The following is a 22,614-nucleotide window of genomic DNA, read 5'->3' as shown; positions in this document are numbered from 1 at the left end:
GCTTTTTCAAATCAATTCAGTTCTAACCATTTTTCATTTTCCAGATGTTTTATCTTGCTTCTGCTTTCTTGTGAAATATGCTTTTCATAAAGAGGATTGACTAGATCTACTTGTATTTTTGAGCTATGATGTTATCTATATTAGGTAAAATGGAATTAAACCCTTTGTCTTTCATACTTTTGCATATTTTATTCCTGTTAATACATCCCTGAATGTTTGGAAAGACATCTATGCAGAGGTGCCTTCTCAGAATATACTAATAGCTGAAAATTACTGAATAGGTAACCAGTCAGTAACTTCAGTTCTGTTTGCATTTTCACTCTAATGCATTAAAGTTAGACTGTTAGGTCATCTTAAAAAAGTTTGGTCTCTATTTATATTCAGAATCAGGTTTGGTTTTACTGATACTCATTATATTAAGCGAATATTTTCAGGTAGTTGTATAGTTAGAATTTGCTTCTGATTATAGTGTATTTGGAAACAGATTTCTACAAAGGCTATTTATCTCTGTGCGTATATGGTGACACATCAGGTGTCTTACACATCATAGTCTACACTTCATTTATTAGACATTTCTTATCTGTTTGATACTGGATCTAAGAAAAGCATCTGAATTTCCCTAAGAGTACTAAAAATTCCTAAAACTAATGTAGTTATAAATGTGTAAGAATTTGGAATGAAGGTTAGCAAACTTAAAATTTTCCAATCTGGCAAAATGATAAACAGCATTGCAAATTGTTGGCCACAGAGCAAGAGCTTTTTATCTGAAGTTAGAATAAGACTGCAGATACGAGATTGAGTAGTGTGTTAAGTGCCAATATGTTACGGATCTATTAGAAATACACAAAAACACTGATGTACATAGCATGCTTCCAGCTGGAGGGAGCCAGAGGAATGTAGTTTCCTTTAATTAAAGGGAAAAAAAAAAGTGCCCTTTCCTGGAGCATAAAAATGCGAGAGGTTTGTTTTCTTTCTGTCTTGCTTTCTTGTCTGCCTTACACGGATAGATTAAAGAATAGTTAGTATTATATATGTAAATGGGAACAGTATGTGGCAATTTACCTGTAAGATTTCTTTGTCCCTGTTGTGTTAGAAGCATATTTTATATCTTGCTTTTTCAGATCAGAATTTGAGATTTAAACTGCCCTTTTTTTGTAAATTGCCAACTATGGTAAAATTCTGATTGCAAGATTGGAAAGATGTCTGGTTTTGTTATCTACTTATTTGATGAAGGGTTTGCTTTTATTATGGCATAGCCTTTCTGGACACCAGATACCCACATCACGATTGTAGTACTTACTCTGTTAGTACCTTATGTTAGATCCCCTTGATGTAGCAACTTTGATAAAGACGAATACTGTCAACAGTTTTTTTTCAAGTGAAAAACACTGTAATTGCTTCTACAAGCTCAGATTGCGTTAATGTTTTCATTATTTTTAATGCTGATACTAAGTTTTCTATTGTACACCTGACAACTCTTGGCAGAATGAGAATTACTCATTTTTGCTAGATCAGCTGTTCCTGTATTGTGTTCCAGCTTCCCTTGCTGTTGCGCGGACTGCTCATACGAACATTTTACATCTGGCCTACTAGAGTGTTTAACACTAATAGAATACTCTCTGCTGAAAAGTGAGCAGGTAGGTGAGTTTCCAGAGAAAAAGGTCTGGTTAAAAATGTGTGTTGTGCTACACTATTCCCTAAGAGGCCTTATTACAAAGCAGAACGAAGATGAGTGGGAGCCGTTTTTATTTTAGAGTGTGTGAAAAATACAGAACATGCTCTTGTACTGGTTATATGTCTCTAAGTGGATTATTTCTTTGTCATTAGTCTTTTTGAAAACAAGCAAAATGCTGGAAAAATGAAAGTTCCTGCCAATTTGGCTTTTTCTTCTCTGAAACCATTTTTCTTTGCTTCCCATTCACTGTGAAAGTTCCAAAGTGTTGTGCTTGTCTTTTTTTTGGATAACCAGGTAGAGTTAGTGTTAAAATTTTACCTGAAATTATTGAGAAGTTTGTAGCAAATGTTAGCTACCTGTGTGGGATGATTTCTTGGTAGAATATATTTCTGTCCTGTTCTCAGATGAGCTTGGCATTCAAAACTTCATGATTGAAGTTTATATTGCAGTGAGATTTCTTGTTTTCTTGTTGAATGTTTAGGAAAAAAAAAAGTTTTTTAATCTCATAGGTAATATTGCAAGCTGATTCAAGACATAATTACAGTATATCATGAGATAAGTAAGAGAGTGTCTTACTTTGCTTTGTATACCCATTAGGCAGTACCAAGCAGTAGTACCTCAAAATTAGGTAGAGATTCGAATAGTTGTATACAAAAATGTCAATATATTTGAATAATTATTTCATATGTTGTTAAAATGCTGAATTATTGAGTATTAAGTAGTGAACATTCAGAAGTGAGATGATTGTAAAAGTTGGTGTCTCTTGGAGTTGATTGTGTATGTAGATTTTCTTAAATTTTGTTTCTGGGATATAAACAAACATACTCGTATGTATTTCCCTATTTTTATAACTTCTTGAGTTCTAAACTTAAATTACAAGAGAGGATGTCATCAGCCTCTGCTTCTGCCCTATTGATTTAATCTGCAAGTGACTGTTTGCATTTCACTGTCCTCCTCTTGCTTCAGAGGAAAGTACATAAAATTACACAGCTTAATCCAGTCTGGCCACGGGAGTTGTCATCTTTCAGTGCGAGTGAAGATACATAGACACATCTTGCCAGCACAGAATATTTGTTAGTCTTATATAATGTCATATACAACTTTCATATATAATTTGTATATCCCCTGCAGGTTTATTGTCCAAATGGGTTTGTAATGCAACCTTTTGATCCTGTGACTTCATGGTTGTCCATACCTAAAAGATTTTTTAAATTGTTAGAACAGCTTTCATAGCGGTTGGCAAATCTGTAGCTGCATTTTTTTGATAAGTTTATATTATTACTGTTGTAATCCTAATGCCTATATTCTTTTATAGGTGTATTATGCATCAGACACTTTATTTTGCTGGATCTGTCTATTGATTAGAAAGCACAGTAATCTATTGATCAGTACTTTGTTGATTTTCCGTAGGTTTGGGAAGATGGTGATAAGAGGCAATAAATAACTCTTATTTTCTCATTTTCTGTTATTGGTCACTGGACTAATCTGGCAGAAATTCATGAGCTGAAATGGGAACTTAATGTGATGCACAGCATGGTGACATAGGTTAGCACTTCAGCACTGACTACGGCAGCTTGAGAGAGCCTGCTGTTCAGCAAAAGGAAGGGAGAAAACATTACTTACTTTTAACGAAATAGCTGACTGGGTTTTTTTTAAGTCTCAGCATGGCTGTGAATAAAAATAAAAGTATTCTTAGTTCAAGTAGTACTTTCTCATTAAAATTGTGAAGAAGCTAATATGCTTGATTCATTCTAGTTTTAGTTGATACAGAAAAGATCTTTTAGAAAAACTAATTATGTTTGAGCTATGTTATGTTGTTCGACCTAGTTTGATCTTGTTTTCATTTTTTGAGGTATACTGTTAATACAGTTTTACAATCTCTTGGGAGGCTTTCTTAATCAAATTCTATTCTATTCTATCTGAATTCTTTCTTTTCAGTAATTTAAGGTAGAAAACTTATCTTTCTTCTGCAAAGAGCTTCTGGTAGTAGTGCCCAGCTTGGCACTTAATCTATGTCTTAAAAACACTTAGTGTATTAGAAGACAAATTGTTGTGAATTATTGAAAACCAGTTTTATGGAAGAAATTTTGGTTATGGCAAGGGAAAGGCTGTTGAGAGGGAGGGAGCGAGGACTTCAGATGAGATTGAGTTTATCAGGAAGATTAAAGGGAATTCCTAAATTTGTTCTGTCTTTTATCTAGAAAAATTGACTCGTTTCAAAACTTTCTTGCTATTTAATCTTAGTTTTTTATTTCAGTAGCATCTCCCTAAGAATTTGCAGACTGGTATAAACCAGTAAGTAGCTATATGTTAAGGCTTTCTAAAATTGATTTACAATAAATTTATACTTTTCAAACATAATCAAATAAAAATGTGATTTTGAGGTAGGTATGCAAGTTTGCTACAGTAGTGATGAAGAGTTTTATATACTCCGTGAATCTGTTAATAACTTTCACAAACAATTCTTGTGGCCCTGTGAACTTAATGTTATATATTCTTTTGTGCCCTTCATATGTCTTAGATTGCATGCTATATAACCTAGGGAATGTGTTGCATCAACCAACAGTTTCTTTAACTTCTGTTCTCTCCGCGCATTATTTGTAAATAGTATTTGAAACTTCAAATTTTAACTTATCTATGAAAACGTGTTAGTGCATAAAAAAAGTAAACATGAATACATGAAAGACGAAACAGAGAGTTTCCCTCCTTCCAAACTCTGTCCTTTCCATCCCTTTCTTTACATACTTATTTAGAAATTGGTTTCATGTACTTAAGGGAAGAAACATCGTTTAATACTCCAGGAACAAATTCATACTGTGTTTACATCAAGCAGTTGCAGCTGAAGCTTGTTAGTGATTGCCTCCCAGATTAAAAACAAAAAATTACTCACTGTGGTACATGAACTCCTATTGTTTGGAGATAAATAATCGGCTCATCCCATCTTTAGGGAAGAACAAAGAACATAATAGTACATCTGGTTCATCTGTTAAGACAGCAAAGATTAATTAAGCAAGTACTGCACAACCTCTCTTGATAACATATATAGCTAAAAACAGCCTGTATATGATAAGTTTTTTAATCGCTTTGCTTTAACCGTTTAGTGTATGCACATAATCTATTCCAGGATCACCAGCTATTCATAGAAATAAGTTAGCACTCAATACTAAGATAAGGTAAATCGGAGAGTTAGGGCAGAGTTCACTAGTTCTCTTGCAAATCTCCTGATTTAAGGTGATATGACTAGGAAGATATGATATAAGACTGGAAAGAACCTGTTGAGCCCCCAGGTGACATCATTAACGCTCTTCACAAATTTTATCTGTCTCTTTCTTAAAAATAACTTGGCTGGTTTCTCTGACAATTTGGATCACGACATGTTTGGGGGAATGAACCATCTCTTTATTGAGCATTTGTATAGAACTTGGTTCAGTGAAATACAATTTGAAACTAGAACTAGCCCCTTGTGGTCAAATAGTTACATTGAGCGTCCCTGTTTCTTCACTTCCCTGGTGGCTAGAACTAATGTCTAATTCCAGGTTTAAGACTACTCAAAGCCAGTTTTACCTGCTTTACTTTTTGCTGCCATTGTCTTTAGCCTAAATAGCTTTACTTGCTCCTTGGTGCTTACTTCAGCAGAGTTGTAAGGACACAGATATCCTGTTAAGATCTTAATTTTGCAAGCCTTCATTTATTAGATGTCTTTTACTTCCCTGCACATACAGTAATGAATATAATTGCAACTTCAGTAATAGGATGAAGGATGGTTCAGAATAACTGGTCAAAGAGTTGGCTATAATTTTATGTTCTTTTTACTGATATGCTCCTTGGACTAGTTCTGATATGGTCCCTGTCCTCCTCTCCCTGCCTAACGTGCGCTTACATCTCCCTATCTAGATTATGTTCTCTTTAGGTACTTACACCCCACCTGTCACTTCAATACAGATGATTTTGCTGTATCATGTGTGAAATAAATTTGTAGCATTGTATCTGTACCAGGGACCCCTTCCAGATTTTGATGAGGTTGGAAAGTACTGAGGCTGTGTACGTGTACAATGTTAGAGCACAAGGTAGCAAAATGGTACATTAAAGAATATGTTGGATCACTTCGGTGAATACTTGTACTGTTTCTGCCCTGCCAGCTGCAGTCAGTTCTAGCTACTGACTTTCTGCTTGACATCCCTCCTCCCCCAGACCCTCTGCTGCTTTCTGTGTTCATTTGATAGGGGATAGTGGGGCTTGCCACAGTATCTTGGAGCTTTCTGTGTTCGTTTGATAGGGGGTAGTGGGGCTTGCCACAGTATCTTGGACAAAAGAAGCAGCTGCATTACAATTTGAAAGAGAGGATTTCAAAATATGAAGCTTGTTGACAAAAGAATGCCTCTTGATAGATGAGGAACAGTTAAGAATTGACATAATCTCTCTTCTCCATCTATGGAAATGAAAACTGGAAGATATTTGGGGGAAGCAGTGTGGAAAATTGATAGCAGGGTATGAGTAAATCTCACTTATGAAAAGTTTATATTCTTAGTAAACATTGCAAATATTGCTTATTTAAAATATGAAGAGTGACAGAATAAACTGAAACAAATCCTACAGTAGCTCAGACTTGGAAAAGCTTGATTCAGAAAAGTATGTTTTTAGAAAAAATCCATGTGATTTGGCTAATCAACAGGTGAATCTGCCATGAAATTGATTGTTATTACTATTTTAAAGGCTGAAAGTGGTGCTGAATATCTGAAGGTGCATTAGGTGCTGCACAAGGTCTCTGTCCTTACTACCTTACGATTTCATTTCTCACATGAGGTGAAGGAGGGTGGATGGCAGAAATAATGCGATTATTTTGGATGCGATTTGTTCTAGCTATACATGTGTCTGCACAGTAAAAGTATATCTGAGCTAGTCACTTAGTGTGCTTTTCTAGTTAATGGAGAGAAATAGGCTTGCAGAGAACATCATCCCATGCACCCCGATGTAGACATGAGCATCTAAAACGACTCTGTTTATGAAAAGTTTTAAAATCTGTATTAGGTTACAGTGAACCACGTCCTGATGTACTGATTTTGCTCCATCAACTAGAAATGGAGTCAAGACAGCCTCAGATGCAAATATTTACATTGTAGCTGTCTAAAGCTATTCTATCCTGAAGGACTAAAAAGTGTTTTCTCAGTAATTATTCTCAATTGCTTGTAAAACAAACAGAAAAACCCACCATCAAACATCCTTTCTTGGACATCATATTCCTTGTCAAAACATTTGCAGGATAGGGGAAATAATTGGTTTGTACACCTTCCCACTCATTCCTCCTGCAGATTAAGTTGGCCAGTTATGCTGTATTTTATACTTGGGAAGAGCCATGCCCAGGGTTGCATTGCATGGCTGGCAAGCTGGTGTTGGCCTTCCCATTCCTTTTTGCTGGACTGCTTTTGGCTTATTCCTGAGAACAAGTGCTGAAACCGTGTCTTTTCAATGACAAGGTTTTCCTGGTAGAAACTTACTTTGCAGATGATGATCTGTCATTTTACATCCTTGAAATTGCAGTGTGAACCGTACATCTTTGAACTGTATTTCAGTAACAGCAACTACAGAACATTTCAGTGTCTTGTGGAAAACGCTCTGAGAGTGATCTTTTTCCACATGAGAGAGCCAAATACGTCAAGAAAGGTAGGATCTTCTACCTTTGTTTTGAAATATGAAGAGGCGAGGTATAACCTCTGCAAGTGGAATTCATAGAAGAATTACAAAAAAAATGAAAGGCCACTCGGTTATTTAAATTTCAGGAAGTGTTTTAGAGGTAAAATTTAAAAATATGACTTAGCTTATTCAGAGTGGATATTTGGGCACAGCTTAACAACTGGAATTAAAATTTAAATACTTAAGACAGTTCTAGTTCAGATGAGCAGATGCTGATCTGTAAGTGTGTTTCATGAACATGTGATGGGGCAACTTTCATAGAATCATAGAATCATTGAGGTTGGAAAAGACCTCTAAGATCATCGAGTCCAACCGTCAACCCAACACCACCATGCCCACTAAACCATGTCCCTAAGCGCCTCATCTACACGTCTTTTAAATACCTCCAGGGATGGGGACTCAACCACTCCCCTGGGCAGCCTGTGCCAATGTTTCACCACTCTTTCAGTAAAGAAATTTTTCCTTACATCCAATCTAAACCTCCCCTGCCGCAACTTGAGGCCATTTCCTCTCGTCCTATCGCTTGTTACTTCGGAGAAAAGACCAACACCCACCTCGCTACAACCTCCTTTCAGGGAGTTGTAGAGAGCGATGAGGTCTCCCCTCAGCCTCCTTTTCTCCAGGCTAAACAACCCCAGTTCCCTCAGCCGCTCCTCATAAGGCTTGTTCTCCAGACCCCTCACCAGCCTCGTTGCCCTTCTCTGGACACGCTCCAGCACCTCAACGTCCTTCTTGTAGTGAGGGGCCCAAAACTGAACACAGTATTCAAGGTGCGGCCTCACCAGGGCCGAGTACAGGGGCACAATCACTTCCCTACTCCTGCTGGCCACACTAGTTCTGATACAGGCCAGGATGCCATTGGCCTTCTTGGCCGCCTGGGCACACTGCCGGCTCATGTTCAGCCGGCTGTCGACCAACACCCCCAGGTCCTTTTCTGACAGGCAGCTTTCCAGCCACTCTTCCCCAAGCCTGTAGCGCTGCATGGGGTCGTTGTGGCCGAAGTGCAGGACCCGGCACTTGGCCTTGTTGAACCTCATACAGTTGGCCTGGGCCCATCGATCCAGCCTGTCCAGGTCCCTCTGCAGAGCCTTCCTACCCTCGAGCAGATCAACACTCCCGCCCAGCTTGATGTCGTCTGCAAACTTACTGAGGGTGCACTCAATCCCCTCATCCAGATCATTGATAAAGATATTGAACAAGACCGGCCCCAGTACTGAGCCCTGGGGAACACCGCTCGTGACCGGCCGCCAACTGGATGTAACTCCATTCACCTTTAATTTCAACTTTAATTTCATTCAGATGAACATCAGTTACCCTGCTGTTATCCATGTAGAGAAAGGTCTTTAAAAAAAAAATAATCCCAGTACCAAAAATGCCGTATTTTATTCTTCAAATTATTGTCTTGTTTTCTAACTAATATTTATTTCTGAATATGGTTATAAATTTATGTATGTTGCCATTTCTAACAGGACATGATGCTAGGTCTCCATAGCAATTCACGTAGATACTGAAAGGTATCTTTCAGTGTGCATGTTTTTACATACATATTTTTTTCCTGCCTGCTCACCTTCCATAAATGTTTCTTGAAATATAATAAAAATGAGGAGTAGGAAATTCACCATCTTTTAATGAAAATATTAAAACATTACAGTATGAGGAGTAGAATATACAGACAGAACACTTATGTCTTCTGAAAGGTTCTGAATTCAGACTCTGGTTAGTAGTGGGTTTAAAAAAATAGGAGGGTTGGTAGCTGGAGTATTTATTAAAAGGCATAGATAGAGACATGAAGACCCAAGTTGATCTAGTTTAATAATTGAAGAGTGCTGGGTATGTTGTAGACGATTTGTGACCTACATAAAATGAACAAGAGGGCGTTCCATGTTCTCAATATCTAGGCAAGAAATATGAAGGAGAACATCAAAAGATGAACTAATGAATCATATATATATAAAAAAATTGCTATAGTTCATACAGAAAGTAAACAGATTGACTTAAGAGATTACCACACAGACATGAGAAGAAAACTGAAGATTGTTGTTACAAAATGATCTTTTCCAGCCTTTTTTATTTATTACTAGCATATGGCCTAGGAAGACTTTTTGCAACAGATATTTTCTAGCCTGGAGTGGCCTCTAATGGATGTGTAACACTGATGGTGTAGAGAAAAGCTTTTTAATAATTTGTGTGACTGTAGTGCTTGTGAAAGATGCTAGACTGACAGTCTAGAAGACTGGGAGACTGAAGTAATCTGTTCTGATTCACTGAACAGGTATAGCAGGGGCATCAATGGCATAATCTCTCTGTATTGCTTTTTAATTGTATCCTGAAAAATCAATCTTTTGTTTTTAGCTGGCTGCCTAATTAGTTAATAGTGACAGAGGCTTGCTATTTAACTTCATCCTGGATACGTGGCTCTTACAAATGAGCTTTTGACATAGCTCAGCTTTTTCTTTAAATCATCAACTTGTATCATAAAATGCAATGGGCTACCAGTAGAAGTAGTGAAGGGGGAGGGGTGGCTGACTGGGAACACGTGGCGACTGACTGACTGGAGCTGTTGTTTGGTAGGCTGGTCTGCCGGTCAGCACGTGCTTGGCCTGCCTTTTTCCTTCCCTCCTAGACAGAGCAAAAAGCATTGTGACCTCGCTGGTTTTAACCTAGGGGTTAGCCTGTGGAGTGCTATTTGACCACTGAATTTAGCATGTTTTCTGTGCAGCCATGCCCAGAACCAGACCACTGCTTAATGACTGGGAGAAATAAAGAGGTACAGGTGGAGAGTTAGCATGGCAGTATCTCCTCAGCAGAAAAGAAATCTCCTTTTATCACTTCTGTGTTTAGATTAACACCTACTCAAACCAATATCTTACTCTCATCCCCCATACCAAAAATAGCCCAAATTTTAATTCTACTCGGTGTCTGGAATTCACTTCAGTGAGCCAGACTGCTGTCTGGTGAGAGCGAAGCTGTCTCGGTCTGACTCAGGTGAGGCTTTTGTAACTTTACATTGTGCTCAGGCACTGGGGATAGCTCAGTGTGTTGGAGTGGTCAGGAAGAAAGGTAGCAAACATGTAGGAGTCATCAATATGGTAGGAGATAAAAAATAATGCTTAAAGTCTTGATTTAATTTTCTTGTTAGTGAAAGTGTTTATGCAGATACTACAAAAGACAAATACAAAGAAAAAAGGTAAATTATCTGTACTCTGGAAAGCAAAGGTGTGTCAGACTGATTGCCACAAAGATGGTGCCTAAAACCTAGAAAAACAGAGCCAAACATAAAAATGAGTAATGTAAAAATTTGAATTTATTAGGCACTTATGCTTATCATATTTTTAATAAGCTAAAATGCTGGTCTCTAGTGCAGGTGATTTTATTTTTTTCTGTGGTTGTTTGACATGAACAAAGGAGAAACTTGAGCCTGATGTTTTATTTAAGAAAAAAACAAAACAGAACACAAAAACCTACACACATCAGTGAAAAGTCAGGATAAAGTGGTAAATTCAAGCTAGCATGCATAAGTGGAAATGACCTGAAATAAAGCTGTTCAGAGAAAGGGAAATAATTGAAAAGTAGCAACGCTTAAAAGTAGGCATGACAAGTGGCAAAAATTAAAGGCTAGAAGGGAATGACTTGTGAAGAAAGATTAAAGGAAATGAACACATGTAATTATTACTTATAGCTATCTGTGTGCTTGGTGATGTTCAGATGAAGAGAGATGATCCTTACACTAATTTGGCTAAATAGCTACTGGGGGATGATGAAAATGTCTGAAAGTATTTATAGGCTTCAAGTCCAAGAAAGGATTCATTTAGAGGAGTCCAAAGAGGTCTAAGTAGGAGTAATGAAATAAGATGAGGGGAATCTAAGCTTTGAGTACCATAAAAAAACCTTTCTATTGGAGATGTTAGTGTGTAATAGTGTCCCCTGAAGTTTTAGTGGAATGCCCCACTGCTTGAGCTATTGAAAATGATAGTGGACGAAGCATTCAGACATAAACTGGAGGAAAGAATTCTGCATTGGAGGGAGGAGAGTGAAGATGACTTAATAGATATTTTCCATCTCTAATTTCTATGATCTCACATGGTATAAATTAACAAAATAAGACTCATGGTACACTAGTGAAACATAATTTATGTAAATTTGCTTTAGAATAGGCATTAACCTTGATCCTTACTTCAATTCTGCATTAAGCCTTGCCTTTGATACAGTAATCTTAATTAAAACTGAATATTTCATGATTTAACTCCCTCTGCCTCATGAGCGGAACAATACTCTTATCTATATTACCTGTAAAAGTGCTATCCATATAAAGTATCTATTGCATCAGATGATAGGGTTGCTTAAGGTCATATTCATATGACTGAAAGTACTGAAACACAGGGGTTTAATGTGTTTAAAAATAATTAACTCCTATTTTACAACCAAATGTTAAAAAGCTAGTTAAACAACTTCTCCTGCATGTTGAATTAGGAAATGCTGTACTAATAAATACCATCATCTTCTGGGGAAAAAAACCAAACATACCTGCATGAATGGGGAAAAAAGTAAGTATTGGCAGATGTGATGTGTGTCAAGTGTGTCATCATGTAACTGTCAATCACTGTCATCTTCATAATACTTTTAACTGGATTTGCTTAGGTAGTAAGAGAAAAGCTGCTCATTTTGATGTTAAATCCTAATAAGTTTTAAATAGGAAAGGCAGGAGTTGGAAACAAGGGGCACAAAAGTTTGCCCATGTAGTCTTCACCTTCTGGGGTTTTTGTTTTTTAACATTTATTTGTTTTTTAGCGATGTTAGAACAAACGAGCGCTGTTCTGGAGAAATACTGGAACTAGCCCTGTGCTCCAGGCGTGCTCACGCACATACATGCAAGAGACATCCTTAATACAGGGGTACTCTGTAGTTGAAGTCACTGACACAGTACAGGCATCTTCAGGTTGCCCACTGCTTATAGATGGAGACATTTGGAAAATGACACTTTACAGCTTCTGAAAAGATGTGTGAGTATTTGTCTTAGTTATTTTGTAATACTTTAAAAATTTTTTTTAATGGTATCTTTAGATTGTTTAATATGTAATCATAGTTCAGTACATTATATGAAATGACACACAGGCATTGACCTGATCAACTGTATAACTAACTGATTGATAGGCCAGGACACTTTGATCACCATAGTAATCTACAATAAAAGTTCAAGGAAAGAGAATGGGATATTAAGTGACAAGAAATATATAAAAAAAAAAATACAACTTAGTCTTAAACTGTAGAAGGCAAGCAAACATTTGAGTATCCATCTGGAAAGCCATTTAATTTGTGTTGAAATAGGCCATCTTTTTCTGAAATTTTTTAATTCTTTGTTGAATTTAAAGTGACAGACTTAATGCTTTGGATAAAAATGCAGCTGTGATAAATCCTGATGTCTGGACTACATCTTTACTGAGTAGCTGACTTTAGTGATAATTTCATTTGTGTCACTGGAATCTTTGGTTATGTCAGGCATTTGGATGACCCAGTGTAAGTCACCAGTGTTTTTCTTCCAGATATAAGTCTAACCTCTTGGTTAAATAAGATTTGCCAGTCACTTTCATCAATACTTGAGATACTTTTTTTTTTTCTTCAGTGTCTCAGCTTTTTCTTTGTCAGATCTAAATACCGAGTTGCAGCTGTGGTAAGCTGGACATCCATAAACATAACTTACATACTGCTATCTTTACTTCCCATTCTGAGCACAAGGAACATAGCAGTGTATATTTATTGTGAATAATGGTCATATAATCGAAATGGTTAAAAGTGTATTTTGGGGCACAACTGCCTTCCTGTCAGTCCATTACATTATTGGATTCTCCTCTCTTATTATTGGAACTTGGGGAACAAATTTGGGAAGTTGAATACATTTATTTGTTGGAGGAAAAAGATAGAAAGTGAATAGTTGTTAATACCATATTACATCTGTAGTCCTGCCGTTAGATCTTTATAGGAGAATTGTAACACCTGATCGCACTGAAGAAAATTAAACTCTCCTGTTTCATAGCACCATTTCCATGCTCTGTGCCTGTATCATCTGTGGCATTCTCAAATACAGCATTTAACAGTTACGAAGAACGTGGGAATTACCGGTGCTGTGTGCGTCCCTAGCACCAGAGGATGTCGTGTGGCTGGTTCCAGGGAGCCCTAAGGGTTAAATGCAGTTAAGCCTTTCCCCAGCTTTCTGGGAACCTGGCAGTGGCTTTCTTTCAGTTGCTTTGTAATGGGAGGAACAATACCTGAATTCAGACTTGGGTTGTGTTGGAGAGGGGGAAGGATTCAGGTTATAGTGTCAGAGGCAGCAGTTGCACTCGGGCAGTACCAGCAAGCGCTTCACCCTGTGGCTGAAAAAAGTGGAATGTTAACAAGGCAAGTCTCAGATAAGACCATATGTATGTAGGGTTTTGTTGTTTTTTAATCCATTTCTCTCTGCTTGTGGTTTTCTTTTTAGTTAAAGTAATCATGCTGTTTTGAATAGGCTGCATTCTGCCACTGAGAACTAACTCAGGCTCTGGCTGGTGATGAGCCAGCCCAAAAGCAGGGAGACGTATTTTTCTGTGGATTGCACGCAGGCAGAAGTGCGAGAGTCTTGTCACTTAAAGAAAATAAGCATTTAGAGACTAAAAGCTAAGCCCTGAACCTTGATAACAATGATGACTATCCTCCGAAAAATCTTACAGTGAGGTATCATTTCATTAGTCAGCTGAATGGAAATTACATTTCTGAATTAATGACTGTTTATTTGTTAAGCAGATGATCCTGTATACATTAATAGCTACTGACTGTATTTCGTCCTTGATTTCTTCAACAAGCCACTAGTATTAAAAACCACCAGGAAGGTTTGGTCAGAGGAGGCTGCATGGGACTCTCAGGCTTGTTTCAGTTTTCTAGATTTTCTTCTTTCTTTTAAGGAAGGATTTATTTTATATCTTAAAAAAAAAAAAAAACAACAAAACCAAACACCCCAAAACACAACAAAAACAACCACCACGCAACAAAGTTGAAATAAAGGATAAACATGTCAGTGTTTAGTTACTGAGTTGTTGTACATTCCTCCACATCTGAACATTGTTTTGTCTGGAGCATGGAAGTACTGCATAGGTTGTTGAGGATAACTCTGATAAGGCTGCCCCCCCCCCCCCCCCAAGTACTTAATATGTTTCAATGTGATGATCTTTAGCATGTACCTTATATTCATAGTATCTGCTTTTCAGAGTGCTACTTCATTTCTTGAGTATCTTCTAGCTTGGTTTCCTAAGGAAACAGACTCAATCGCATATCTCAGTTTTTTACCCTGTTTACATCCTTCACACCTTTTTTTAGTGTATCTAGTTCTAGCTGAAATTGACAGAAAGGCACAAGTTTCAAAGATACTCAGTCTTACAAATCTAATAAAAATTGGTGTCCATGTTCATACCCTCTGTTCAGGAGACTCTTTAGCACATGCACAGGTTGCTTTTTTTTGTTTGACTTTGTGCTGGCCATTTAGCAAGGACCTAACCAAGACCCAGGGCACAGGGTGTGGAGCATCTACTGCTGAGAAGTGGGGGGAGCAGGAGGAGCAGAAGGTGCATGGAATGTAAAGGGATGTAATGAGCAACTGGAAGGAGCTGCTGCTCTACTCAGCGCTGGTGAGTACTGTGTCCAATTCTGGGTTCCCCAGTACAAGAGAAACATGGACATACTGGAGAGAGTTCACTGAAAGGCCACAAAGATGATGAAGGGACTGGAGCATCTCTCCTATGAGGGAAGGCTGAGAGAGCTGGGACTGTTCAGCCTGGAGAAAAGAAGGTTCAGGGGGATCTTACCAATGTATATAAATACCTGAAGGGAATGTGTAATGAGGATAGAGCCAGGCTCTTTGCAGTGGTGCCCGGTGACAGGACCAGAGGCAACGGGTACAAACTGAAACACAGGAGGTGCCGTCTGAACATCAGGAAACACTTTCTTACTGTGAGGGTGACTGAGCACTGGCACAGGTTGCCCAGAGCAGTGGTGGAGTCTCCATCCTTGGAGATATTCAAAAGCCAGCCGGCATTGGTCCTGGGCAGCCTGATCTAGGTGGCCCTGTTTGAGCAGGGGAGTTGGACCAGATGACCTCCAGAGGTCCCTGCCAACCTCAACCATTCTGTGATTCTGAGTTGTGAGGGGGATAGAAGTAGCTGAGGTTGTAAGAGGCATGGGTAGAGGGGTGTTTGAGATTTTTGCATTGGGAAAGGTTTATGGATAGAAGTTTTCCTCACAAAACAATTTCTTATTTAAGTCTATTTAAATATTAAACATTTTATCACTTATGTTTAATCATGTTAAGCATTTTTAATATACTGAAGTTCTGTACCCCAGAATTAACAGCTTTTGTATAAAGCAAAATTCAAAGAAGGCTTTGTGGAGAGCTTCTGGCCAGAGAGGCTACTATTTCAGATACTGTCCCAACCGATGCATCTTTTTTGTAACATGCTAATGCTTTTATAAACTTGTTTTAAGTCAGATTATAAGGCTTTCAGAACATACCACTGCAGAAAAATGTTGCTTTGTAGTTATATAGCAATGTTTTTACTTCTAATGGCATTAGGTTTTTATGAAGTAACAACTTTATCATCCATTTTAGGCAAAAAGTGTGGTTATTGTTCCTCTCCTTGAGGATATGGTACTTGAATGGTCATGATAAATTTGAAATATAACAAGCTTTAAATAAAACTTTTCAACTAGCACGTAGACTAAGCCTTCCTGTGAGCAACCAGCCAAGCCATGCCTACACAGGAAAAATAAACTGCAGCATGATAGCTTTTGTTGGGTGAATTTGTCTTTATTGTTTAGTTGCTTGTTAAATACTTTATATGCCCAGCTAATTCCCAAATGGTCACTTACTTTCTCTTCTTTAAAAAAACCAGCCTCCACTGCCTCTGTGTGAATTATGCTTGAACTGGAAAAAAAAAGTGTGCATACAAAAAGTACTGTCAAATGCAAAACCTAAGTTACTGTAAAATGAGACATTATTTATATATCTTCTACAGTTACAACACTCTTGGGATTTAACTATTCAACTGCTATATGGGAAATATACATCTGTAGTGGTTTTGTTTTTATGTTTCTTAAGATGGAAAGCAGCTAGTTGATATTTATGAAGTGAAATCCTGGTATTGGTTGTTGAGGGCTTTGGGGGAAGAGAGAAGGCAGCTAGGAGTAGCCTTTTTTTATATGGAATTGTAAGTTTTACCAGTTCAACTACTGGAATTATATTTTCATTTTCTGTAAGAGCTTCATAGGGAGGTATTAAATATATTTAGTAGTATACGTGTGTGTATTTATGAAGGACATAACATTACAGTCTATATTTCAGAAAGAATTCTGTATCAACATAAGTTGTATTTGGATGGTTTGGAGAGTTCCAGCTCCATGAAGACAGCTTGATGAATTAAGATTTTGCACAGCTGTATTGTATGTGTGCGTGAATGTGTGTACACGTAAATTGTTCCTAGTAACTGAAGAAATCTACCAAGAAATAGCCAAAATTAGCTGCATTCTTTGTTGCTGAAGTTGGATGAGAGTAGTTTTGTTTCTGCTCTTTAAGCTGTTTAGGATTGTAAATAAAGCAAAAAAAGTGAGGAAGGTCTGTGGCAAATGAGATCGTCTTTTTAAACAGCACTTCCAAGTCACTTCTTTAAAGTGACTTTTTAAAAACATGAATTTTATGTATCCCAAACACATTGTTTTGGCTATCTTCTAACTGTGAACAGAAGATTAAATTCATTCTTTAACATTTTAGATCAGACAGGCAGATCCACTGCAAATGAAGTAGAAAGATCAAAACTGGAGGTAAAATAAGAATAATTTATCCAACTAATATGTACATGTGATTAGTTTTATCTCACAGACTGCAGGATAATACTGTTCTTTTTGGTAAAATAGTGTTGTGGAAATCATTGTCTGCTTTGCTAGGAATGTGATTTTCTTGACAGTCACATAAATATGTTTGTTGATATCTGTAAGTATCTACATGCTACTTTATTTCTCTTTGAGAAAACTGAGTTTTGTGTAATACATATTCACTACTTGAAAAACCTCCCCCACTGCTTCCAAAATGTCAAAGCCGAGCACAGGGATTTAGCCATACAGCTTCTATTGAGATTAATTGGATTTGTATGGCTAAATCCATGCAGTTCTTCTGAAAATATTATGGTCCCTTGTATATAAAATATAATAATATGTTCACAAACATAGTATCACAAAGAATATTTGGACAGAACAGTAAAATCAGGTTTAATTTATGTTTGGAGATGAATAACTTTTGGTTTACTGTAAATGTAAGGGTTCCTGTTTAAGTATACTGAGTGAATACTAAGCATGTGCTGTGCTTGCCTTAGGGCTTCATTTTTTTTTAAATGCGTGAAGCATTTACATAGGAGTCTTCTGTACTTAACTCAGGAGGGGGAAGAGCATTTCTGATTCATTAACCCCTTTTTCTTTTTGTAAGTAACTGGGTCCTTCACATCATGCACTCAGGAGGTGTAAAATATACAAAGAAGTGGGAGGGACAAGCAGAATGATGCCTGGCTTGCTATAAGGTATAAATTCAAAATCTATTTCTCTTTGCAAGAAGAAAAATAGCAAGGGGAAAAAGGGCAGCACTAAATTTACTGCATGTGCTTGCATGATATGCAGGTTTGGGATAATTATTTTCTCTCTTGTTCAATAAAATGAGTTGTTACCATGGTAGCATTCATATTGCACAATTTCTCTATTATAAAATAAATTGAGAATAGTTTTAGAGATAGAAAAGTCATCATATGAATGTTTGTTCTGTTCTTTTTTCTTTTTTTCTTTTTTTTAAGTGCGAAATTGTGTCTTGGAAATGCAGTTCCTGAGGTTAGGGTTTTAAAATTATTCTTGAGATGACAAAGTCTCAGTACGCTTTCCGGATAAAATCAGTCAAGTTTTAACGATACGTAGTGGCTTCTGCAGGACAAGATGTGCAAGGACAGAGGTAGCTTCGGTAGTTTAGTTTTGAACACTGGTTAAGTTGGAGGAGATCTGCACTGCTCCTTTCCCGAATGTTACTTCTGGTAGTAAAATGGAATACAGCCATTAAGAGGGTGCAGGCTGCCAGGCACCTCAGAGGAATAGCCTGGATGTCCTGATCCAATAAGTAACTCCTGGCAGTAATCACCTTGCCTGTGTTATGTTCTTAATGTGTCATCTTGGACAAGATGTGTTGAGAGCTTCTTGAAAGACAGGTCTGAGTCTTCAGTGGCAGAGCGGGAAAGGGGGAAAGACCAGAGCATACCCTAGACAACATTTTGGTCTCTGCTGCTTGAGCTTCCCTTACTGAGGAATAGCAGACTGACAACAACACTTCCTGAGCAGTTGGTTCTTTGATACCATTTTTTTAACATTTATTGATTGCAGTGCAGGTTCTGCTACGGACATTTTAAAATATATTTGAGCAATACTTCTGTTTCTGCTTACTGAAGAGATTCCGGAAGATAGCCATGGGAACTACTTATCCATTATGTAAAGTTTATGTGAAAGGCCTCCAAGGAGGTGGAAAAGTGTTCAGGATATAGCACAGTTGATTGGAATGACAAGTAGCTTTTCATCAGACCCTAGTAGTCTTTGCCAAATCATAACTGCTTCCCCTCTGTTTCTTCAGTTTTGTTTTTCTCCTGTGTTTTCTCACTAAAGTAGGCAATAGCTGTATTAGTAGGAGGGCGACTATCTTTCATCCATGAGATCAAAAGACTTCATTGATTGCTTGATTCTTTCCTGCTTTTTTGCACCTTTCCATTGATCTTTTGTACGGATTTTTCAGAGTTTGGTGATCAATATAGTACTTGGGGGGGGATTAAGCCTTTTTATGGTGATTTAATTTTAACATTCAAAAAACTCAGATTTATAATTATTGAATATTACAGAAAAGTCTTGACACAATGATTATTCAAAAAATACAGTGGCTATCACAACCATCAACTGCAAAAATAAATAATTTAGTCATGGAAACCTGAGAAATTCTGTTTCTTGATTGCATTGTATTCCACTGAAACTAAAATAGGACACCTTATGTAGGTTCTTTAATGCTTTTAATCCGTTCCTGAATTATGTGGAAATTGCCTTGTGGAACACATTACTATTTTAGACTCTGTTGCTCCATAAATGATTTGTGACGATGTAGGAGCCATATAGTCAATGTTTGCTAACTGCACAAATTTTAACTTGATGTATATAGCAAGATGTTTTTAGGAATCTATGGAGGGGTTGTGTCTTCGAATGTTTCTGTCCATCTAAATGGTATTATCCTTGAATGCCATAAAGGCAGGAGAAATACTAATTGGCTGCGTACTGTTCCTAAGCAGTGCTTCCCTTTTGCAGGTATTTAAATGGAACACATACACAGTCACTGCTCCAAAGAGCAAAACAATCCCCGTGGATTTCTTGACTTGTAATAGTATTTGATACAAAATTTCTCTCTTCCCTCATTCCAACCTGACCATTCCCTTCCCACATATCACTTGTCTACAGATACATTGCAGTTAAATTCATTGACCAGCGTTGTTGATGGGTGTGCCAGCACACTGGTTCACTAGTTTATTGGTTGCCTTGGTTGGCTGCTAACTTTTTTATGCAACACATGTGCTTGCCAAACACGTGAATGTCAGAAACTGGTTTCTTCCAGGTTAGAAAACCTAAGTGATATGTGGTATAACTAGCAGAATTTCACAGTTGCATTAAAGGGTGACGGAAACTGCATAAGAAGCGGTGTTGTGTTTGAAGAACAGGGTTTTTTCCTTTCCAATTAATTGCTGACAGATGAGGTTTCATGCACTTTTTCTGATAAAACCAAGTATAACTGAATAAAACTGGTAGTTATGACTGCTTTGCAGGATCATCTATGCAAGAGTTACAAAGATATTTATAGATATCTTTCGCAGTTGCATCTAACGTATTTAATGGGTCATTGAACCTAAATTTTTAATATTTCATGACTTACCAATTCATGGATGACTGAAAGCTTTACTTTCTGTAGAAAGACTAACAAAAATGGATGTTTATAAATTTATAGCCTCTATTGTAGCATACCTAAACTTAAATTATAGTTATAGATATGTTTTTTTTAAATAAAAACAAATTTTCTCACTGTAGGTTGCAACCATCAGCTTTGTGCTGTTACAGTAGGGTTTGTTTCACTGGTTTTCAAGCAACTAGAGGGGTTGATTGACTTCCTGAGTGACAGTCTTGATCCTGGTCTTTCTCTTGCTCCTGGCAGGACCAAAATGCCATAGTTTTTACTGATTCAGAGCAGAAAATTCTCCTTGAGGGCAAGCATTTGGTTTCCTGGCATGCTCAGGGAGGGGAGATTCCAGATCTGCCCATTTCCCACCATTGAGAAGAGCGAGTTTGCAGTCCCCTCTTCCCTTGTGCTGTGTGGTGACAGCTGGCCAACCTGGAACTGGAACTTGCATTCACTCTTGGTGTTTTGTCTGTTCTGCTGTTGTATAAGAGCTTTGTTTGTAACTGTTGGTTTGTCCAGGATCCAACATCATGTATCAAATCAAATTCTAATTACTGTCTTATATGAAAGTAAATCAGATTTATTTTTCTCCCCTGTTTGATGGCATAAAACCTATTGTGACTCAATGCCATATATACAGCTTTTGCTGAGAGCTAGGCAGTATTGTTGTTTCTAATTTCTTGGTGTTTATGTGCAGCCTCATAATAAATTTCTGCTCCGATGTGTTGATTAGGTGCATTAACGTCACAATTCAACAATCTTTTTAGCTCCAGTTTGACAATACAAGAACAACAAGAAATGTCATATTTCAACAGGTCAGATCCATATGTGTGAACAATTTTATACCTAATTATTGAAGTCCCTGAAATAAAGATTACCAGGAGCCAGTTGTGTATGTTGGGAAATTTCTTTTGCTTACAATTTTATTATACTCTTTCCTAAGCATCCTTCGTCAGTCCTTTCAAGAGACAGCATATTGGGCCAGGAGGGATCTTTGTTTTGTACCAGTATGATGTGCTTATGTACTTTAGGGATTGATACAAGTTGTTTCTATTTTTACTTTTATTACTATTTATTCCTATTATGGAAGCACTGAAATGTACAGTTTTATGTAGTCACAATGAACATGGTGTTGATTGTAGTCTTCTGCAATGCTTCTCGTGAGTAGTTGGGATGTAGCGTGGTACTGTAGAGAGTCTGTAAAGATTTGGTTTAGTAATCTCAACATACAAAATAAATGTATCTTTAAATTGTCATTTTTCAGACAGACTCCCACTTCAGACTACAGTGTATTTTACCATTTGTCTAGCCTTGTGATTAAAATGTCTGATTTTACACAAGGCATGTGCTGGGACAACCAGGGGATCAGGCCCAGCCAGCACGGGTTCATGAGAGGCAGGTCCTGCTTGACCAACCTGATCTCCTTCTATGACCAGGTGACCCGCCTAGTGGATGAGGGAAAGGCTGTGGATGTGGTCTACCTGGACTTCAGTAAGGCCTTTGACACCGTCTCCCACAGCATTCTCCTAGAGAAGCTGGCAGCTCACAGCTTAGACAGGTGTACTCTGCGCTGGGTCAAAAACTGGCTGGACGGCCGGGCCCAGAGAGTTGTGGTGAATGGAGTTAAATCCAGTTGGTGGCCAGTCACGAGTGGTGTTCCCCAGGGCTCAGTTTTGGGGCCGGTCTTGTTCAATATCTTTATCAATGATCTGGATGAGGGGATCGAGTGCACCCTCAGCAAGTTTGCAGACGACACCAAGTTGGGTGGGAGTGTTGATCTGCTCGAGGGCAGGAAGGCTCTGCAGAGGGACCTGGACAGGCTGGATGGATGGGCCCAGGCCAACTGTATGAGGTTCAACAAGGCCAAGTGCCGGGTCCTGCACTTGGGCCACAACAACCCCATGCAGCGCTACAGGCTTGGGGAAGAGTGGCTGGAAAGCTGCCTGGCGGAAAAGGACCTGGGGGTGCTGGTCGACAGCTGGCTGAACATGAGCTGGCAGTGTGCCCAGGCGGCCAAGAAGGCCAATGGCATCCTGGCCTGTATCAGAACTAGTGTGGCCAGCAGGAGTAGGGAAGTGATCGTGCCCCTGTACTCGGCCCTGGTGAGGCCGCACCTCGAATACTGTGTTCCATTTTGGGCCCCTCACTGCGAGAAGGACGTCGAGGTGCTGGAGCGTGTCCAGAGAAGGGCAACGAGGCTGGTGAGGGGTCTGGAGAA

The 22,614-nt window shown here is 38.2% G+C and overlaps 1 protein-coding gene across 4 annotated transcripts in view; it reads left to right on the top strand.

The window, feature by feature from the left end:
* The window catches only part of ORC5 (origin recognition complex subunit 5), a 77,377-nt gene that overhangs the window by 39,568 nt on the left and 15,195 nt on the right, over positions 1–22,614 (top strand). Inside the window, exon 14 of one of the 4 annotated variants that reach the window (XM_076328256.1) lies at positions 1,538–1,637. The exons of the other annotated variants lie outside the window; for them this stretch is intronic. Within the exon in view, the coding sequence (XP_076184371.1) occupies positions 1,538–1,633 (96 nt within the window). The 3' untranslated portion in view covers positions 1,634–1,637. The remainder of the gene's footprint in view (positions 1–1,537; positions 1,638–22,614) is intronic. 4 annotated transcript variants of the gene reach the window in all.

This window comes from Aptenodytes patagonicus, chromosome 1 (genome assembly GCF_965638725.1).
Source record: "Aptenodytes patagonicus chromosome 1, bAptPat1.pri.cur, whole genome shotgun sequence".
Classification (NCBI taxonomy): Eukaryota; Metazoa; Chordata; class Aves; order Sphenisciformes; family Spheniscidae; genus Aptenodytes; species Aptenodytes patagonicus.
Note: the sequence above shows the minus strand (reverse complement) of the source record. Positions and strands in the feature narration are given on the sequence as shown.